This window comes from Enhydra lutris, unplaced genomic scaffold (assembly GCF_002288905.1).
Source record: "Enhydra lutris kenyoni isolate GAN:26980312 unplaced genomic scaffold, ASM228890v2 scaffoldscaffold24, whole genome shotgun sequence".
Lineage (NCBI taxonomy): Eukaryota > Metazoa > Chordata > Mammalia > Carnivora > Mustelidae > Enhydra > Enhydra lutris.
The window spans coordinates 9715642-9737053 of record NW_019154108.1 but is presented as its reverse complement, the minus strand read 5'-3'; the positions used below and the strand labels follow the sequence as shown (position 1 = coordinate 9737053).

The following is a 21412-nucleotide window of genomic DNA, read 5'->3' as shown; positions in this document are numbered from 1 at the left end:
TAGAAGCAACCTGTCTATTGGAAGATGAAGGGATAAAGAAGTTATGGCATCAATACACAGTGGAATATTATTTGACCATAAAAAAGAAGGAAATGTCTCCATTTGCAACAACATGGATGAACTTGAGGGCATTACGCTAAATGAAATAAGCCTGACAGAGAAAGACAAATACTGTATTATGTGCTTGTATGTGGACTCTAAAAGAAGCTGAACTCACAGAAGCAGAGTAGAATGGGTATTGCGGGGTGTGAGGGGGTGAGCAGAATGGGGACATGGTGGTCAAAGGCACAAACTTCCAGTTATAAGATGAATAAATTCTGGGAATTTAATGTATAGCATGATGAGTATAGTTAATGACACAGTATTAAATACTTGGAAATTGATAAGAGAGTAAATCTTAAATCTTAAATAACCCTGCCACAGAAGAGAAAAAAAAGAAAAAGAAAACAAGTAATTATGTGAGGTGATAAAGGTTAAAAAATGCTACTGTGGTAATCATTTCATAGTACGTAAGTGTATCAGATCAGCAGTGTACAACGTAAGTTGATAAACTTATACAATATTATATATCAGTTGCATCTCAATAAAGCTGAACAAAGGGCGCCTGGGTGGCTCAGTGGGTTAAACCTCTGCCTTCGGCTCAGGTCATGATCTCAGGGTCCTGGGATCGAGCCCTGCGTCAGGCTCTCTGCTCAGCGGGGAGCCAGCTTCCCTCTCTCTCTCTGCCTGCCTCTCTGCCTACTTGTGATCTTTCTCTGTATGTCAAATAAATACATACGATCTTAAAAAAAATTTTTTTTAAAAAGCTGAACAAAAAAAAAACCGACACTCATTACAAACAAAACAAAACATAAACCAACTCAAAATTCATCAATGGCAGAATGGATAAAAAATGTATAGTAGGTTGAAATGATGAAATATCATACAGGAACAAAAATGAATAAACTATAGGTACATTACAACACAAATAAATCCTATATAAAGTAGACCACCCAAAAGGAATATGCACAATGTATATAAAACATGATTCCATTTATATAAAGTAGAAAAATAAACACAAACCTAAAACCCACTAAACCTCATTGTTTAGGAATCATGAGGAAAACTAAAAATAAAAGCAGAGGAATCATTACCATAAAATTCAGAATAATGGTTACCTTTAGAGGGATACAGGAATTATACTCATCAGGTCCTAAGGTGGAGGGAGAAATTATGTCCACGAAGGTGGCACATAAGGGGACCCTCTGTACTACTGTTAGTGTTTTACTTCTTGATAGTGGTTATATGACTAATTAGAGTTATTCATTAAGGTGTATACTAAAATTTTATGTTTTTTCTTTATGATATAACTTACAGTTAAATGGTAAAGAAAAAACCCTCAAAATAAAACCCTGAACTCTCAAATATTTTTTAAACCAAATTGTACAAATAAGTTATTCTGTACCCTACCCCGAGCTGTACCCCACGGTTGGTCCTCTTTTCTCTGGTGTGGGTATTGGGCACAGGGTAAGACCCATAGAGGAAGTTAATGAGAGACAGGGGTGGGTTGAGATCCAAAGAGAGAATAAAACACAGGAATGAGTTAAAGATGAGGGAATATTTAGAGTTTAAGGTCAGAGGTGGTTCAGGAAGAGAACGAAGAGCAAAGGGTGGAACGATGATTTGAGTGCCCATCAGTCGTATTACATATTGGCTGATAAAAACACGAACAGACAATTTACATTTATTTTGCCAGAGCTGTTTTGTTGATGATTTACCAAAACTGTAGCATTAAAATAATGCCCTCAAAATACTCATATGAAAAAATCCTGATTTGGTCAAGGCAAGCATCCTAGACACAGTGATATCTGAATTGAGACAAAAAACATGAGAAAATGAACATAGGGAATGAGCAGTTACCATAGACTCAGAGCAAAGACTCAGAGCCGTGGAACAGCAGGTGTGTGCAGGGAAACAGCAGAGTGCTGTTGCTAGAGGTAGGACATGTGGAGAGCTGAGACCAGAGAAGAGTAGCAGAGACAGAATATTCCAGGGCTTTGTGTGCCACAAGTGTCTTAAGAGCCAGAAGTCTGCTGTTCGTAACTAAGAGCCATAGAAAGGTTTTATGGGAATGACATGATCGTGAATAAACATGAAATTTTCCAAAAGCGAAGTATTAGGTATGCATGGATGAAATACCATTAAAATGCACATATTTTCACTTAAAAGGATTAGAAATTAAGTAACAGTAATGCTTAAAGTGTTTAATTACAACTGATTAATTGTATGTCCTCTAAAGCCATTTGCCAAATAAAACAATTAATTGATAGATTGTCATTCTGATTTATCAGTCCATCTCTTGTGAATTTCATTACCAAGAGGCATGTAACATGCTATTCAAAAACCAGATCTTGACTCATTAAGACATAGTATCATATGAGATTAAAACCACTCATTTTATATTTCTCTTCAATACACTTTAATTGTAGCAGAAGACAGAACTCAAGTCTTTTTTTTTTTTTAAGATTTTTATTTATTTATTTGACAGACAGAGATCACAAGCAGGCAGAGAGGCAGGCAGAGAGAGAGAGAGAGGAAGGGAAGCAGGCTCCCTGCCGAGCAGAGAGCCCGATATGGGGCTCGATCCCAGGACCCTGAGACCATGACCCGAGCCGAAGGCAGAGGCTTAACCCACTGAGCCACCCAGGTGCCCCAGAACTCAAGTCTTGAAAGAGGTAAATTTGTAACAAATCAGAGAAAGAACTTACAGATTTTCTTTGAATTATGATGGAATATGTCCTGATAAGCCCATTGTCAATGGAAAATATCGTAAGTCAACAAGGCATTCAATGTGCCTTATGTACCAACATCATAGCTTAGCCAAGCCAACCTTTAATGGGCTCAAAACACCTACATTTAGCCTACAGTTGGGCAAAATCATCTAACACAAGGTCTGTTTTTGATAAAGTGTTAAATATCTCATGGAAACCATTGAATACTGTACTGAAAGTGAAAACAATGGTCGTGTGGGTTCAGAACAGTTTAAGTGGTTTACTCCTGTGATGACTGCCGCCACCCAGCGTCGTGTGCTGGTATCGTACCACATATTGCTAGCCCGCTGGCCTGGGGAAAAGACCCAAGCTCAGGGTAGAGTTTCTATAGAATGCATATCACTGCTATGGTAAAGTTGAAAAACCACAAGTCAAGCCACCATAAATTGAAAACCATCCGTATTTATCCGCTGTGCTGCACCTTTAGGAAATTCACTGGTCTCCAAGTGGTAAAGGATTCACTAACCGACTGGACAGATTTTTGAAGGATGATTTTAAGATAGATGCACAAGGAACATCTTTAAAGCACTTTGAATGTTAGCATCTTCATGAATAATGCAGTTCGTAGGAATTACGGACAATGCTCCATAGAATTCAAGAGAAAGATTCGTAATTGCGGAGATTGAGCATTAGGCTCAAAATCTCTACGGATGGCGAAGGATACTGGACAATTAAGATGCATGTAGTTAGTTCTGGAATGCTTAAAATAGATTATTCGAAGGATAGCATATTTTAAAATTTATGATAATAATAATGTTTCCACCTACTAGTGACGGTTCCTGGGCCGTCCATAGCAACTCTTCAGGGTCTGCATTTTCTGGATCATATATCCATACAACAATAACCTACAAAATAAAAAGCATTTGTGTTTCCTTACATTTTGAACAGATTTCATTTTTAGTTGTGGCAAAACACAACCACAAAAATGTTTTTATTTATTTAAAAAATTGTGATTATCCCATTAAAAATATCAAAAGTGATCTGTGTGTGTGTGTGTGTGTGTGTGTGTGTGTGTGTTTAACAAGTGGAACAAACCAAAGACCTATGAAGGAAGAGTTAAGATCTGTCTATACTCCTGAGGTAACCAATGTTAAAACTCTGTATGAATGTGTATAAATCTCTTTCTCTACAATCATAATTAGACACAGCAACTCCTCACCCCTGCACTTTTTACAAAAATGAAATCACACGATGCATGTTATTTCTAACTTGCTTTTGTTACTTATATGCCATGGTCATTTCAATAGATGTAGATCTAATTTTTTTCTTTCTTCTTAATTTTTTTCTTGAATAGACAATTTATTCACATAGTTAAAAACAAATTAAAACTAAAGTTGAAATTTTCTCTCCCATTCTGTACTCCATCACTCAATCCCCACAAGCCCACTGCACCCAACAAGGATCTACTATTAGTAAGTTTCCTTATTTATATTTCTGTAAAATTTTTGTGCATGACTAATTAAGATGTTATTTTTTATATAAATGTAAGTATGCGGGGCGCCTGGGTGGCTCAGTGGGTTAAGCCTCTGCCTTCGGCTCAGGTCATGATCTCAGGGTCCTGGGATCGAGCCCCACATGGGGCTCTCTGCTTAGCAGGGAGTCTGCTTTCCCCTCTATCTCTGCCTGCTGCTCTGCCTACTTGTGATCTCTCTCTCTCTCTCTGTCAAATAAACAAATAAAATCTTTAAAAAAAATGTAAGTATGCTAAACACATGTTTTCAAACATTATATTCTTCACTTAAAGTTTTATCTTAGAGATCTTTACATATTCTCATTAACTTTTCCACTGCTTATTATTCCAAATTATGGAGAAATCATAATTAAATAGTAACCTACTAATAAACATTCATTCTCAGTCCTTTGCCATTATAATCAATGCCATAATGAGCAACTTTGTATATGTATTATTTTGTACCTGGGACCTTAAAGTGCAACTGTTGAGGCATATGCATTTGTAATTTTCATAGATACTGCTAAATTGTTCTTGAAGCAACTCCTCTAATACATGTCACATCAGCAATGTATGAGATTTCTTCCTTCCTCACAGCCTTCTCAGCATCGTGTGCTGTCACATTTATAATTTGCCGGTCCGATGGGTGGAAATGGTGCTTTGGTACAGTTTTAACCTGCATCTCCTTTATTATAGAAATGTTTGAGCATCTTTCCATGTGTTCAAATTCCACTTGTATTTCCTGTCTTGTGAACTATTTGTTCATTCCCTTTACCTATTTTCCATTTTTCTACTGGGTTGTTAGTCTTTTATTTATTAATTTGTGGAAGTTCTTTATGTTAAGAACTTGTACATCTGTATGTTTTATATCTGGATCTATGTTTTGGCTATGTGGATATATACACACACACATACACATATATGAAGATTTCATTCCTTTTATTGCTATAGGACATTCCTATTTATCCTATTTCACCTGTTTGCCTTAATTCTGTATTGTCCCTATGTAATTCTGCCTTCCCTCTCTTCTTTCTTTCCTTCCCTCCTTCCATGGTTTTTATAGCAGGGTTTTATTTCTCCTTATATTTTCTTCACCTATTAAGACTCTCTCAATCTATGTAACTTGATTTAAACAAGTAGTATGTATCCTTCATATTTTTCTCCACACTATGTGTCTGCAGACATGTATACATATTTACATATTTACTCTTTTTTAAAGAGGCATTTACATTTATGTATTTTTTAAAAGAGACATTTTAAGAGTTTTAAAAACAAAACTGGATCATATTATACACACTTCCCACATGCTCTTTTTCTTATGAAAATATATACATCATTGAAATTCTCCAGTGTCAACTCTTATAAGGCCTGAATAATATTCTCTAGGTGTACAATATAGTAATTCAATAGTTCCATACATCACCCAGTGTCCCTCATTCAACAAAAATTGAGAGTGGCTCTTGCTACAGATTCTGTGTCTTTCTTGTTAAATTTATTCATAAGTATTTGATAGTCTTTATTGCCAGTATAAATTTGTAATATTGTACATCTTTTCTTGTCTTATTACTTACACTATTATGTTTAAGACAATGTTAAATAATAATGATGATACTGAGCACATCTGTCCAGTTCCTGATTTGATTGGTGTTTTCATTGGGAATTCCTATTCATTTTTTAAATTTACTATGTGATCATTTATTTCCTTCTTTATTGTGTTGATGGAATGGATATTGTCTTCCGCTTTCTTGGTATTGAATCAATGTTGCATTCTGGAAGATACTGGCCTTTTTCAATGCATTCTTTTAATATATTGCTGGATTCTATTTGCTAATATTTGTGTAGAATTTTTGCACCTATATACACAAGGATATTGGTCTACACTTCCTTCCCTCCCTCCCTTCCTAACTTTCTCTTTGCCTGCCTTTTGTTTTAAAGTAGTGTTAGATTCAGGAAATGAATTGAGGGAAATTTCTATCTTCTTTATGATCAGGTGAGACTATATTGTTAAGTACAGATGATATTATTTTCCTCTTCATAGATTTTTCTGTTGTCATGAAATAGTTTCCCTCTTTATGCCTTTTAAAGTTTTGGGGCTTCACCTATCTTTTATTTGACATTCATATCATCACCCCAGTTTGATAGTATTAACCTGTTTGCATCCTTTTCTTTCCAAATTTTGTGTTACTCTTTGTTTTAACTGTGTAACTTTTATTAAAATCAGATTTCTGGAGTTTTTGTCATTTAATGGGTAAATTTAATCCAATCACAATTTTGATTACTAATTTAATTTAAATGATTTAAAAAAATCTTATCTTTAGGGCTCTATATTCTATGTTTTAATTTTTCTTTATTTCATGTTTCATTACCTTCTATTAAATTATTAGTGTTTTAAAATTTCTTCTTCCAGAGCTCTACTTTTTAAGAAACATAATTATTTCTATTATTTTAATGGACAATCTTACATTTTTACATGCATATTTAATGTAGGCTAAAGTTAATCCAGTATCCCTATCCTGAATGCTTATAAGGACCTTAAACAAATTTAAACCCAAATCCCCCTTCATTTTCCACTGTTTTGTTGGCTAGCTTTTTCATCTTATTTTGTTTAAAAAAAAATCATTACTGAAAAGTTTTGATTGTCAATGCTTATTTAGGATTTAGTAGTCTTTCAGATGGTTCTCATTTCTAGCTTTCAATAGTATGAACTTTCTCGATTTTTATGTGTCTATTCCAGACTGTTTTTGTGGTTTATACCCTTTTTAAAAAAAAAAAAAAGATTTTATTTATTTATTCAACAGAGAGAGATCACAACTAGGCAGAGAGACAGGCAGAGGGAGAGGAAGGGAAGCAGGCTTCCCGCTGAGCAGAGAGTCTGACGTGGGACCCAATCCCAGGACCCTGAGATTATGACCCCAGCCAAAGGCAGAGGCCCAACCCACTGAGCCACCCAGGCACCCTGGTTTATACCTTTTACTTTGAGGTTATTTTCAGAGGGACTGTCTTCTATGAGAATCTTATATGCTCTGGGTTATGGAAAAGAGTTTTGCAGTCACCTCTGCCTGGACCCTATGTATTTCACTGCTTGCATTTTGTGTTTATTACTTGGCTTTATGTTCTTCAGACTCTTGGGCTACTAAACTTGAACATCCACGTGACACTTCATGTAGCTAACACCTAATGAATTTATAGCCCTCAGAGGATATATCATTTCTTTGGAATTACTCTAAGCCTGTGAGTGGAACTTTACTCTTTCACACTTTACAGATATTTTATAAACCCTAGTGAAATGTAGGGAGACTAGTTTCAGCTCCTCCTTCTCTCATAGGTTAGAGGCCTTCATTTTCTATCCCCATATATACAATAAAACATCACCCCTATCTAGGGCTTATCTTCTAACACTCATAGTTCCAAAGTCAATGTTATAACTCTGGCTTTAGATTCTTTAATTATTTCTGACACAAATGCACCTATGTTGATGTAAATGTGTAGACTCACATTCTCCACACATATTTTCTAAAGGCATCTCTTTGTTTTGAGTGAGATGGAGGTTATTCTGTATTATTTGGGTCTGTAATATGTATTCTACTTCTAGAATTTTCTCTCTATTTCCTATATTAAAATTATCCAATAATAAACACTCTCTTGCTTTTTTTTCACTGTTCCAGTTATAGCTTTAATAAGAAATTCTATAACATCAGCTGGATTTGGGATAAGAGTGCACATGGACACATGGACTCATTCAACTATCTTGATCTGCTATTGGAAGGTTTATTTATTTATTTTTCACACGCTAGGACAAAAGTACTATTTAAACTATGTTAATTAAAAAATTATGTATATAAATGCATGTTGTGGGCCTGTGTCTGCCCAGGGACTTTGCTGTTGAGGCACCTGCTGGGGGGCTGAGCAGAGGACAGCAGACACAACTCCCTGGGATGGGAATAACAGCAAGAGGCAGGGGAATCAGTATCCTGTGTCGTGCTTCCATGGCAGGGCCTGTGGCTGAAACCTTGAAGTGTTGCCAGGTCACTTCTGTGTGCTTCAGGGAAGTGGCTCTGAGGCTGTAACTCAGACAATAGTTTTGCCAGCTTCTACTTCCTCACTCTCAGAAACCACATACTGGAGTGCAAGGAAATAAAAAACAGGAAGCCAGAGATAAGGTGCTGTTTTCACTTCTCCCTTGTGAATTACTTCCCAGTTCAGGCTGAGGGAAGAATCAGGAAGCCAAAGCAACGACCTTGTCTTTAGCTTCTCTTTGGGGAATTCCTTACTCATGCAGGCTCTTGGTCAAGAGTCCTCCTCAACATTTCCCTGGATGCAGGAGTCAGGGATGATCCAGAAGTTGAAGAGAAATTCATAGATTACTGGCTTTTATAAAAGGATGTAGCTTAAGAACAGCCAGATGGAAAAGATGCAGAGGGCAAGGCACAGGAAAAGGGTGAGGAGTTTCCATGTCCTCTCTTGGTGTTCACTCTTGCCGACTATCCATGTGATCACCAACTAGGAAGCCCTCTGAACCCTGTCCTCTGGGGTTTTATGGAGGCTTCATTATACCAGGAGGTTTACTTATTATGATAGTTATTATTATTTTACTGTCTTTATAGTAAATTTTCAATCACTATTTTAGAATGGAATGCTTTCAATATATCTGTTAGGTCCATCTGGCCCAACGTATCATGCAAAGCCATTGTTTCCTTGTTGATTTTCTGTTTACATGATCTGTCCATTGATGTAAGTGGGGTGTTAAAGTCTCCTACTATTAATGTATTATCAATTAGTTCCTTTATGTTTGTTATTAACTGGATGCTTCTGTGTTGGATGTATACATATTTACAATTGTTATATTTTCTTGTTGGCTTGTCCTCTTTATTAAAATGTAGTGTCCTTCTTTGTCTCTTGTTACACTCTTTGGTTAAAGTCTATTTTGTCCAATATAAGTATTGGTACTTATATTGAGTCTTTTGTAGGCAGCATGTAGGTGGGTGTTGGTTTTTTATATATTCTGTCACCCCTACATCTTTGCATTGAAGCATTTAGTCCCTTTACATTCAAAATAATTATTGATAGATATTATCATTTTATTATCTGCTTTGTGATTGTTTCTGAAGATTTTCTCTGATCCTTTCCTTTCCCTTTTTCATGATTTGTTGATTTTTTTTTTAGTGGCATGTATAGATTTCTTTCTATTTATTCTTTGTAAATTTATTAGTGGTTTTTGATTTGTGGTTTCCACTAGGTTTGTATATAACCTCTTCTTCATGTAAGAGTCTATGTTAAGTTCATGGTCATTAAAGTTTGAACCCATTCATTACTCTCCTCCTCCCCACATTTTAGATATATGTTGTTATATTTCACATACTTCAATTTTGTGAATTCCTTGACTTTTTTTTACTGAAATATTCATTTTTACTGGTTTTGTGATTCCTATCTTTATACTGTCACTTTTGGTCTTTCCTTTCCATTCAAAGTGTCCTCTTTAATATTTCTTGCAGTGCTGATTTAGTGGTCATGAACTCCTTTAGTTTTTGTTTGTCTGGGAAACTATCTCTTCTCCTTTTCTGAAAGATAACCTTGCTGGATAAGAGTATTCTCAGCTGCAGATTTTTCCCATTGCCACTTCCTTCTGGCTTGGAACGTTTCTGCTGAAAAATTTCCTGCTAGCCTTATGGGTTTTCCCTGGTAAGTTACTGTCTTTTTTTGTCTTGCTGCTTTAAAATTTTTTTCTTTATCACTATATTTTGCCAGTTCAATTACAATATGTATTGGTGTGTGTCTGGTTTTATTGATTTTGATGGGGGTTCTCTGTGTCTCCCGGAAATGGATATCTGTTTCCTTCTGCAGATTAGGGAAGTTTCAGCTATTATTTCTCCAAATAAATTTTCTAATCCATTTTCTCTCCTCTCCTGGGACTCCTATCATATGAATGTTACTATGTTTTATTGAGTCACTGAGTTCCTTAACTCTATTCTTGTTTTGCTTAATTCTTTTTTATCTCTTATGTTCACCTTGATTACTTTCCATCATTCTGTCTTCTGGGTTACTAATTCATTCCTCTCCTTCTTCTAACCTCTGTTCATTCCATGAAGCATGTTTCTCATTTTATCATGCCCTCTCTCTCTTCTATGTTTTTTCTTATCTCTGTGTTAAAGGTCTCATTCATGTCTTCTACTCTTCTGAGGTAATCTTAAGATCAGTGCTTTACATTTTCTACCAAAGCATGTTACTTATATCTGTTTCACTTAGCTCTCTGGCTGTGGCATTGTCCTGTTCTTTCATTTGGGATAAATTTCTCTGTCTTCTCATTTTGTCTATATCTCTGAGTCCGTTTCTCTGTGTTAGAAACATTAGCTATGTCTCCTATTCTTGATGGTAATGGCCTTATGAAGAAGAGGTCCTGTAGTGCCCTGCCATGTAATGTCCCTTGTTCCCCAGGGCCTGGCACTTCTGGGAGTGTCTCCAATATGTGCTACATGTACTCTGCTGTTTCATTCTGGCTGCTTTATCCTTCAGGCCAGTTATCTGCAGAGTCTCTCTTTGCAGTGTTTGGTCCCAGGACTTAATGTGGCATGTTTTAACTAGGTGTGCTTTGGTCTGTTTGTGAAATGAGACTTGTTGCCACTGCTGGCAGAACAGAGGCTTGGCCAAACTCCCACAGTGGGAAGTATGGTGTGAGCAGGGGTTTGGGCAGTCTTCTGGGAGATGGCCTGCTGCACTGGGACTGGGCAAGCATGTTTCAGATGGGTGGTTTCACTGCAGTGTGTGTGGGGGTTAGGGTTTTATAGACACAAGTAAGTTAGCAAATGTTGGCACTGCACTGGTTCCTGCAGGTAGCCCTGTGCTTAAACTGAGGGTCAGGATAGGGAAATGGTTTCGGCCAATTCCTTTGTTCCCAGAGGTGTCTCTCCATGAGTGCTGCCTCTCTGGGACTCACACCTTCCCAGTGTGTGCTGCAGGTGCTTCTTCATCACTGTTTCCATGCTGTGTGTCAGCTAGTTGTTTGTCTGGCTTCTTCCCAAGCACAGTGCAGTACTCTCTGGGCTGTATCCCAGTCAAGCTCACTGGCCTTTAAAACTCTAGGCTTTAATCCCTGCTGGTTGCAAGAACTCACAATATTCAGCCCTCCTTACTTTCCAAGCCAACTGGTATTGGATTCATTTTTCCCGTGTGCTCCCCTGTGTGCTAGTTTAGCTCTCACCCTTCCCTCCCTTCCACAGTGGCCATGATCTGTTTCTCTCCCAAACTGCATCTCTGTACTTCCTAACTTCTTCAGTGTGACTTCTCCACCTATAGTTGTAGAGTTTATTCTGCCAGTCTTCAGGTCAAGTTCTGGTGTATTTAGGATAACTTGATAGTATCTAGTTGTACTCATGGAAAGAGACAAGCCTAGGGTCCTCCTACTCCACTGCCAGCTTCCACCCTTGGACCAGATTTTTTAAAAATTTAAATTCAATTAGCCAACATAGAGTACATCATTAGCTTCACATGTAGAGTTTAATAATTAATCAGTTGTGTATAGCACTTAGTGCTCATCACATCACCCTCATCATACCCACAGCACATTCTTAATGCCCATCATGCAATTACCCCATCCTCCTACCCACCTCCCTTCCAACAACCCTCAGTTTATTTCCTATGGGTAAGAGTCTCCAGATCAGATATTAGAACTTTTCGATCTCAAGACCCTTAAAAATTATTGAGAGTCTCACAGAGCTTTTGTTTTATGTGGGTTAGATCTATCAGTACTTACCATGTTACCAGGTACAAATTAAAACTGAGAAGATTGGAAGGTACTTATTTTAAAAGCCAAAATAAACCCATAAGTGTTAACATGATATATATTTTTATGAAAAATAACTATTTTACAAAACAAAAAAATTAGAAAAATGGTTTTATATTTAATAGAAGACAGCTGAATTATCATCTGTGTTCCCAATTCAAGCTGTTGGTATATGTTGTTTTGGTGGAAGCATATGGAGAAAATCTATCCTCACACAGATATGTAGGTGGAAAAGGGTAGAACCTCATGGATCTCCTGAAAAGGTCTGTGGAGCTCTAGGGGTCCTCAAACCATATCTGAAGTATCACTGCACTCTAAGCTTCTTTTGTTGAAAATTAGTTTGGAAAATTCTCCTTGTGGGAAACATGAATGATTAGAAGGAAATAATATAGTAGTGATATATGAAGGATATATAAAATTTTTAAAAAATGTTTTACCTGGGTTAAATTGTGGAAGAAATTTCTGTTGGGGAAAAAGAGGAATCATATTTTAGTAAACAGCACACTAAATATTAAATATTTTATAATCAGCAGGGCTTACCTCTGAATATTATAAAAATCAGGGGGCTTAGCTCCAGGAGAGCCAGAGGGCAATAGGAAAGGGAATCCCCACCCTTAAACAGCCAGCATAATCAATAACCCAGCCACGATACAACCTAGAAGCAGCAATTTGGAAAGGGCCTGAGGTATACGGTGGATTTATTTACTAACCTCCGAATGTATGCTGGAGGGGCAGGGAGGATCTTCAGGAGACTTCTCCAAGAACAAAAGAGCTGGTAGGCACCATTTCCCCGCACCCCCCAACCACTGCACCACCGAACACAATCCACATATGTTGCTAACACTGCGTGCTCTGTCTCCACGTTCTTCTGAGTCTCCACCCCATCCCGCCCACCCCACTTGGCGTCCCTTCAAAGTGGCTCCTGCCCCAACAAACCTTGCAAAAGCAGTCTTGGCAGGGACAAGTGGCTTTCCAAAGTGACTCCACTCTTGGGGAGAGAGGAAGATTAACTCCCCGCCCACACACACACGTTCCCATAGTCCCAGCTGAACCTTGTAGTTGGCGGTGTAGAATGAGTGCCCTACCGGTCACCGTCACTGCATCGCCAGCACACGTACTGGGGGAAGGCATCCATTCTGACTGTGCCTCCACTTACCAACAAAACACTCTCAGGGGCAGCACAGGAAGAGAGCCCTGCAGTTCAGTGTGACTGCAGCACCCGCAAAAAGACTGGGGGCAAACTTTTGAGTCTCATTGTCAAGTTCACCCACCAACAAGAGCCTGCCAAGGGACAGGCAGGGAGAGCACCCTGCAGGCTGGTGAGGGAGCAGCCCTAGCAAATGGAAAGGAGGCAGGCAGCTGGTCTAACTGCCAGACCCACCCACCAATGAAGGCCTCTCGGGACAAGGCAGGGTGGGTGTCCTGTAGGTTGATGAGACCACAGCTGAGGGCAGACATCCACTCTGACTTCTGAAACTACCAAACCGCAAGCCCACAGTGGCTCCAGATTGGTCCTAAGGGACAAGGGATAGCATAGGGCCTAAGTCCCGCTGGGTACACCCACAAAAGGCAAAAGTGGGCCAATGCAGCTGACTGGACTGAAGGCAAATGTGGCTCAGCCACAATAGTTGGGCACACACGACCCACACAGGAGACATCCCTGAAGTGCCTGGTAATGGCGAACCTAATGGTGGCAACCACAAATCAAAAACCTTTAATAGACACACAATAATGAAGAGAATGGGATCCAAGCACATTGCTAAGGAAAGCCATCAAACAACAGGGGGATTGAGCAAAAGAAAAAGGAAGGAACCAAGAGGAACTACAAAAACTACCATAAAATAAGTAATAAGCTGGCAGTAAGTACACACCTATCAATAGTTACTTTAAATGTTAAAAAAAAAAAAAAGTGCTCCAATCATTGGTGTCAAAAGACATAGGGGGACTGAAAAGATAAAAAGGTAAGATGCATCTATATGCTGCCTACAGTAGACTCACTTTAGACGTCTAGACACATGCAGACTGAAAGTGAGGGGATGGAAAAACATTTATCATGCAAATGGAAAAAGAAAGCTGAGGTGGCAGTACTTACATCAAACAAAATAGACTTTAAAACAAAGACTAACAAGGGGCGCCTGGGTGGCTCAGTCAGTTAAGTGTCTCCCTTTGGCTCATGCCACAATCCCAGTGTCCTGGGATCGATCCCCGAGTTGGGGTCTCTGCTTGGCAGGGAGTTTGTTTCTCCCTCTCCCTCTGCCTGCTGCTCCCCCTGTTTGTACTTGCTCAATCTCTTTCTTTGTGTCAAATAAATAAGTAAAATCTTAAAAAAGAAAATACAAAGACTAACAAGAGAGAAAGAAGGACATGGCATCATGATAGAGGATACAATGCAAAAAGAGGATATAACAATTGTTAATATTTATGCACCCAATATGAGAGCACCTAAGTACAGAAAGCAACTATTAACAGACATAAAGGAAGAAACTGACAGTAACACAGGGACAGAAGGAGACCTTGGCACCTCACTTACATCCATGGGTAGATCACAGAGACAGAAAAGCAACAAGAAAACAGTGGCTTTGAATGACACATTAAACCAGATGGATCTAACAGATGTTCAGAACATTCCATTCCAAAACAGCAGAATACCCATTCTTTTCAAGAGCCTATTGCACATTTTACAAAATAGATCACATGTTAGACAGCAAATCAAGTCCCAATAAATTAAAAAAGACTGAAATCATATCGTGCATTTTTCCTGATCACAGTGGTATGTATGAAACTAGAAATGAATCACAAGAAAAAAATCCAGAAAGGACACAAATACATGGAAGCTAAATAATATACTACTGAACAATAAATGTTTCAATAAAGAAATCAAAGAGGAAATTAAAAAATAGAAGGAGACAAATAAAAATGAAAATACAATGGTCCAAAATCTTTGGGATGAAGCAAAATCTGTTCTAACAGACCTAACTCAAAAAAATAAGAAAGATGCCGAATAAACATGCTAACCTTACACCTAAAGGACCTAGAAAAAGAAATACAAAGCACAAAGCCAGTAAAAGAAAGAAAATATTAATATTAGAGCAGAAATAAATAAAATCAAGACTAAAAAACCAATAGAATAGATAATAAAACCAGGAGCTGGTTCTTTGAAAAGATCAACCAAATTGATAAGCCTTTAGCTGGAGTCATCAAAAGAAGAGACAGACACACACACATACATGGAGGGAGAGAGAAGGAGAGAGAGAGAACTGAAAATCAGAAATATAGGAAGAGAATTAACAACCAGTATCAAAGAAATACAAAGAATTATAAGAGAATATTAGGAAAAATTATATGCCAACAAATTGGACAACCTAGAATGGATAAATTCCTAAAAACATAACCTTTCCAAAACTGAATCAAGAAGAAATAGACAATTTCAACATACCAATTACTACACTGAAATTGAATCTATAATTAAAAAAACTCCCAAAAGACAAAAGTCCAGGACCGATAGCTTCACAGTAAATTCACGGTACCTCATGGTAAATTCTACCAAACATTTAAAGAAGTAATAGCTATTTTTCTCAAACTATTCCAAAAAATAGTAAAGGAAGAAAAGTGTTCAAATGCATTCAAGGCCAGCACTGCCCTGATACCAAAGCAGATGAAGACAAAAGAGAACTACAGGCCAATATCTCTGCTCACAGATTTAAAAATTCTCAACTAACAAATCCAATAATACATTTAAAAAATTATTCACCATGATCAAGTAGAATTTATCCTGGGATGCAAGGGTGGTTCAGTATTCACAAATCAATCAACATTACATATCACATTAACAAGAGAAATGATAAAAACCATATCATCATCTCAACTGATGCAGAAAAAGCATTTGACAAAGCATAACATTCATTTATGATAAAAACTCTCAACAAAGTAGATTTAGGGGGAACATACCTCAGCATAATAAAGGCCATTTATGACAAACCCATAGCTAATGTCATACTCAATGGTGAAAAACTGAAAGCTTTCCCTCCAAGGTCAGGAACAAGACAAGGATGTCCACTCTCATTGCTTTTATTCAACAGAGTACTAGAAGTCCTGGGCACAACAATCAGACAAGAAAAAGAGATCAAAGGCATACAAATCAGCAAAGAAGAAGTAAAACTGTCAATATTTCCAGATGATATGACACTACATATAGTAAACCCTAAAGACTCCACCCAAAAGTACTAGACCTGATAAATGAATTCAGTAAAGTTTCAGGATACAAAATTAATATACAGAAATATGTTGCATTTCTAAACAATAATAATGAGACAGCTGAAAGAAAAATTAAGAAAATAATCCCATTTATAATTACAACCAAAAATAATAAAATATCTAGGAATAAACTTAACCAAGGAGGGGAAAGACCTATGCTCTGCAAACTGTAAAACACTATTGAAAGAGATTGAAGAGGACACAAATACATGGAAAGGTAGTCCATATTCATGGATTGGGAGAACCAATATTGTTAAAATGTCTACACTACCCAAAGCAATCTACAGATTTAGTGGAATCACCATCAAAATACCAACAATGTTTTCCACAGAACTAGAACAAACAATCCTAAAATTTGTGTGGAACCACAAAAGACTCCAAATATGCAAAGCAATCTTGAGATAGAAGAGCAAAGCTGGAGGTATCACAATTCTAGATTTCAAGATATACTACAAAGCTGTAGTAATCAATACAGTATGGTACTGGCACAAAAATAGACACACAGAGCAATAGAACAGAACAGACAGCCTAGAAATAAACCCATGCTTTTATGGTCAATTATTTTGGAGAATAAATATTTCATATTTATTTTAGGGTGTTAAAATATACAATGCAGAAAGGATAATCTCTTCAACAAATAGTGCTGGGAAAACCAGACAGCTACAGGTAAAGGAATGAAACTGGACCACTTTCTTATACCATGCACAAAAATAAACTCAAAATGGATTAAAGACCTAAATGTGAGACTTGAAACTATAAAACTCCTAAAAGAAAACACAGATAGTAATTTCTTTCTTATCAGCAGTAAAACATTTTCATAGATATATCTCCTTAGTTGAGGGAGATAAAAGCAAAAATAAAACTATTGAGATTACATCAAAGTAAAAAGCTTTGACACAGCAAAGGAAACCATCAACAAAATAAGAAGGCAGCCTACTGAATAATAGAAGATATCTGCAAATGATATGTTCAGTAACAGTAATAACCAAAATATACAAAGCAATACAAACAGTAATATCCAAAATATTAAACAACTCAACACCATAAAAATCCAAATAATCCCATTAAAAAATGAGCAGAGGACCCAAATAGATATATTTCCAAAGAAGACATATGGATGGCCAATGGAGACATGAAAAGATGTCCAACACCATTAATCATCAGGGAAATGCAAATCAAAACCACAATGAGATTGCCTCACATCTGTCAGAATGGTTAGAACAAACAGCCCAAAGTTAGCAGAAAAATAGAAATAACAAAAATCAGGGGCACTTGGGTGCCTCAGTCGTTAGGCGTCAGCCTTCAGCTCAGGTCTTGATTCCAGGGTCCTAGGATTGAGCCCTGCATCAGTCTCCCTGCTCAATGGGAACCCTGTTTCTCCCTCTCCCACTCCCCCTCCTGTGTTCCCTCTCTTGCTTTGTCTCTCTCTGTCAAATAAATAAATAGAATATTTTTAAGAAGAAAGAAAGAAAAAGCATAGTTATTGGAAAGGGATAAACAAAACCACCATTATTTGCAGGTGATGTGATTTGTAAAAATTCTAAGAGAATATATAAATAAATTATTAGAATTAATATAAGAATTTAGCAAGGCTGTGGAATACAAAAATTAATATTCAAAAGTAAGTTGTGTTCTATACAACAGGAAGGTCTGGTTAGAAAATGCAACTTTAAATAAAAAATTGAGTATAATAGCAACAAAATTATAAAGCATCTTGGAATAAGTCTAATAAAGATGTCCAGGCACTTACATGAAAAACTATAAAATTTTATTAGCAGACATGTAAAAAGACCTAAATAAATGGAAGTTATATATTATTCTTGAGTTGAAAGACTCTTCAAATTGATTAAAATATTTAGACAAATTATAAAAATCCCTACTAAAGTTTTTGTGGAATTTGATAAACCAATTCTAAAAATTCACAGGCAGTTAAAATGGGCCCAGTACATAGCTAAGAGATGCCTGAAGAAGGTCAAGAGTTAGGTTCAGAGTCCGGTACTTGCACTGCCTCTTATCGAGATTTGCAAATGAAACCATAGTAATAAAGATAATGTAGTATTGATTTAAGTAGCATAGCCAGCTGGGAAGAAACCTGCATTCATAGAAAACTGATCTATGACAAAGTAGGCATTACTGGTAAATACCTTATTCAATAACTGGGTCTGGTAGAATCAATTATTCATGACAAAAACATAAAATTGGATCCCTATTTCAAAGCATACGCAAAAAACTAATTCCAGATGGATTAAGAACTTTCAGAAAACAACGTAGAAGTCTATTTTTACAAACTTGGAGGAAAAGATTTCTTAAATTGATTTAAAAATTCACAAACACATTAAGGTTAAGAGTTGATAAGTTCTACAACAGGAAGGATATTAGTTATCAGTAGAGTCATAAGAAGTGAAAAGTTGCATAAACTAGGATAAAATTCTTTCAAGATAGATGTTGAAATGTATAGATAATGTCCTAGTAATTAAAATGCAATGAAATCTTATAAATTATTATGAAACATAAAAATAACTCAAAAATGGGTAAAAATGTTCATTTAACAGAAAGGGAAGAAAAATTCCTCATGAATAACTGAAAATATGCTCGATAGTTATCAGGGAAATGCAAAAAAGCACAATGGCATAATTTCACACCTACCAGACTGACAAATTAAAAAGTCAGATTATATTAAGAGTTGGTGAGAAAATGGCACAATGGCAACTTCTATCCACAGCTGGTGGAGGGTAGATTAGAACTATCTTTTCAAAAAGAAATTGGGCACTAACTAGTAAAGCTGAGCAAATGCATATCCTACTTTTAGTCAGTTCTACCTGTAGGTCTATATCCTAGAGAAAGTTTCATTTATGTGCATTAGAGTGGTACGTCCTAAGCAGTAATGTACATACAATGTCTATAGGATCTTGTTAAAATGCACATAATGATTTAGGAGCTTGGGAATGAAGCCCCAGATTCTGCATTTCTTTCTTTCTTTCTTTCTTTCTTTCTTTCTTTCTTTCTTTTTTTAAGATTTTATTTATTTATTTGACAGACAGAGATCACAAGTAGTCAGAGAGGCAGACAGAGAGAGAGAAGGAAGCAGGCTCCCTGCTGAGCAGAGAGCCCGATGGGGCTAGATCCCAGGATCCTGGGATCATGACCCGAGCCAAAGGCAGAGGCTTTAACCCACTATGCCACCCAGGTGCCCCTCTGCATTTCTAAGTAACAGATTTTAGGGTTCCCATCATGTTCTATTTCTTGACTTGTGTGATGACTACCTGGGTACTAGTTTCATTTTATTCTTTAAATGGTATTTTTACAGGCGACAGACTATGAACATTTCTACCACCTATGTAATAGGAAAACACTTAGCTCCCACTGAGTTCTCTCTTCTTGGCTTTGGATTTTGCTTTCACAATCCATAACCAGATCAGGGTAATCTGGAGGCCTATCTCTTTCACCAGCTCTTGGGGCTCAGTATGTGTGAGATTGGAGATGTGGGAAACTGGCTATAAATGCTTTTTTTTTTTTTTTTTTTTGGCAGATTCTCTTTTCTGATGGTCCCCATGGTCCCTACCTGGGGGAAGCAGAAAATAGCCCATTTGGCCAGAAAAGCAGGTTCTATTCTCTAGTTCAGCTGTACCAGGAATTTTTATCTCCATATTTTCCATTGTCTATATCCCAGTTGTTTCAAAATCCATAGGAGAAAGCTGGTAATTGGCATTTCTGAAACCCACAACAAGGACAGAAGTCTGCCAGTTTCTGGAATAGCAGAGACCTAGCCCTTGCTTCTTGGTAAGACTCAGGGAAGGTGGAAGTAATTCGGAGGGGAATGGCTAACTGTGTACCCCTGGACCAGCCTGCTAAAATCTAGTTATCAGGATGTGGATCCAAAAAGTGCATAGAAACTGCAGAGCTATCTGACTTTAAGGGACCATGTGAACCAAGACAACCATCAGCAACAACTATGCTTTCTTGAAGACAAGAGTATCCTGACTGATTCTGCCTGGGTCATGTGTCAATCCTCACCGAATCACTGCGGCCCCGGAAACGTGAGTGTGTGGAGTTAGTACCATATAAATCACACAAAATTAATTTATCACAGGATAGGGGAGGGATGGTTCTCCCAAAGGAAAGAAAGTTGGGTAGACAAAAAGAAATAGACACATCACAGTCTTCTGGAGAGCCGGGACACGTAAGACAGTTGTTTGTATTCTATACAGGATATTGTTCTATACAAGATATTGCCTTGACTTTGACAGTGAAAAATATTTGGATTCACGGATGCTTTTAAGTTGTCAAACAATTTTGTAATGCAGTTAATTATCTTCCCTTGTGCCAGTTTTCCCTTTTTAGTTTTGTTCACTCACTCTCATGTTAAAATGAGTTTGAGAAACTATCCAAAACAAAGAGCATCCTTTTGGAACAGGATGTATATAATGAAAATCGAAGAGCCCGGTAGCCTAAAAAACAGAGTCAAATCCCAGTGCTATCTTTTAGTAGCTGTATATTTTTATACAAATTATTTAACCTATCCAAGCTCACTTTTCCTCATTTATAAAATAACAATAATAATACTTACAGCCGTGTGTTTGTTATGAAAATTGAAAGAAATAATTTACATAAAGTCTGAACATTAGAATTGTAATGTTCAAATGGTGGTTTCTACTGTTACTTTTCATGTTTATTCCCCAACAGTAGTTTGGCATCTTATTTGAGGATATCTTGATTGGTGAATGAAAAGCTTACATGAAAATAATAATGCAGATAATCCATTTGTGGTTAATTCAAAGTTAAAGCTAAACACTCTTTTAAAAAAAATATTTTATTTATTTGAGACAGAGACTGAGAGAGAGAGAGAGCACGAGCAGGGGCAGGGGCAGAGGGAGAAGGAGACTCCCTATTGAGCAGGGAGCCCAACTTGGCACTCAATCCCATGACCCTAGGATCATGAGGAAGGCAGATGCTTAACTGACTGAGCCATCCAGACACGCAAAGCTAAATACTCTTAAAAAGCTTTGTATTCAGTATTACGTTACATTACTTACATAACTTTAAAATACCACAGGAAACATATATGGGAACTGTCCACAGACAAATTGCGTTCTTCTTCTGAATCCTGAAAGAAAATGGAAA

The 21412-nt window shown here is 37.1% G+C and overlaps 1 protein-coding gene across 1 annotated transcript in view; it reads right to left on the bottom strand.

Annotated features, from left to right (window-relative positions):
* Window positions 1–21412, bottom strand: part of LOC111150638 (catsper channel auxiliary subunit epsilon) — a 142644-nt gene that overhangs the window by 96736 nt on the left and 24496 nt on the right. The window contains exons 7-9 of the mRNA XM_022508125.1: window positions 21325–21395; window positions 12475–12499; window positions 3578–3655 (exon numbers count right to left, since the gene is read on the bottom strand). Coding sequence (XP_022363833.1) covers window positions 3578–3655; window positions 12475–12499; window positions 21325–21395 — 174 coding nt within the window. The remainder of the gene's footprint in view (window positions 1–3577; window positions 3656–12474; window positions 12500–21324; window positions 21396–21412) is intronic.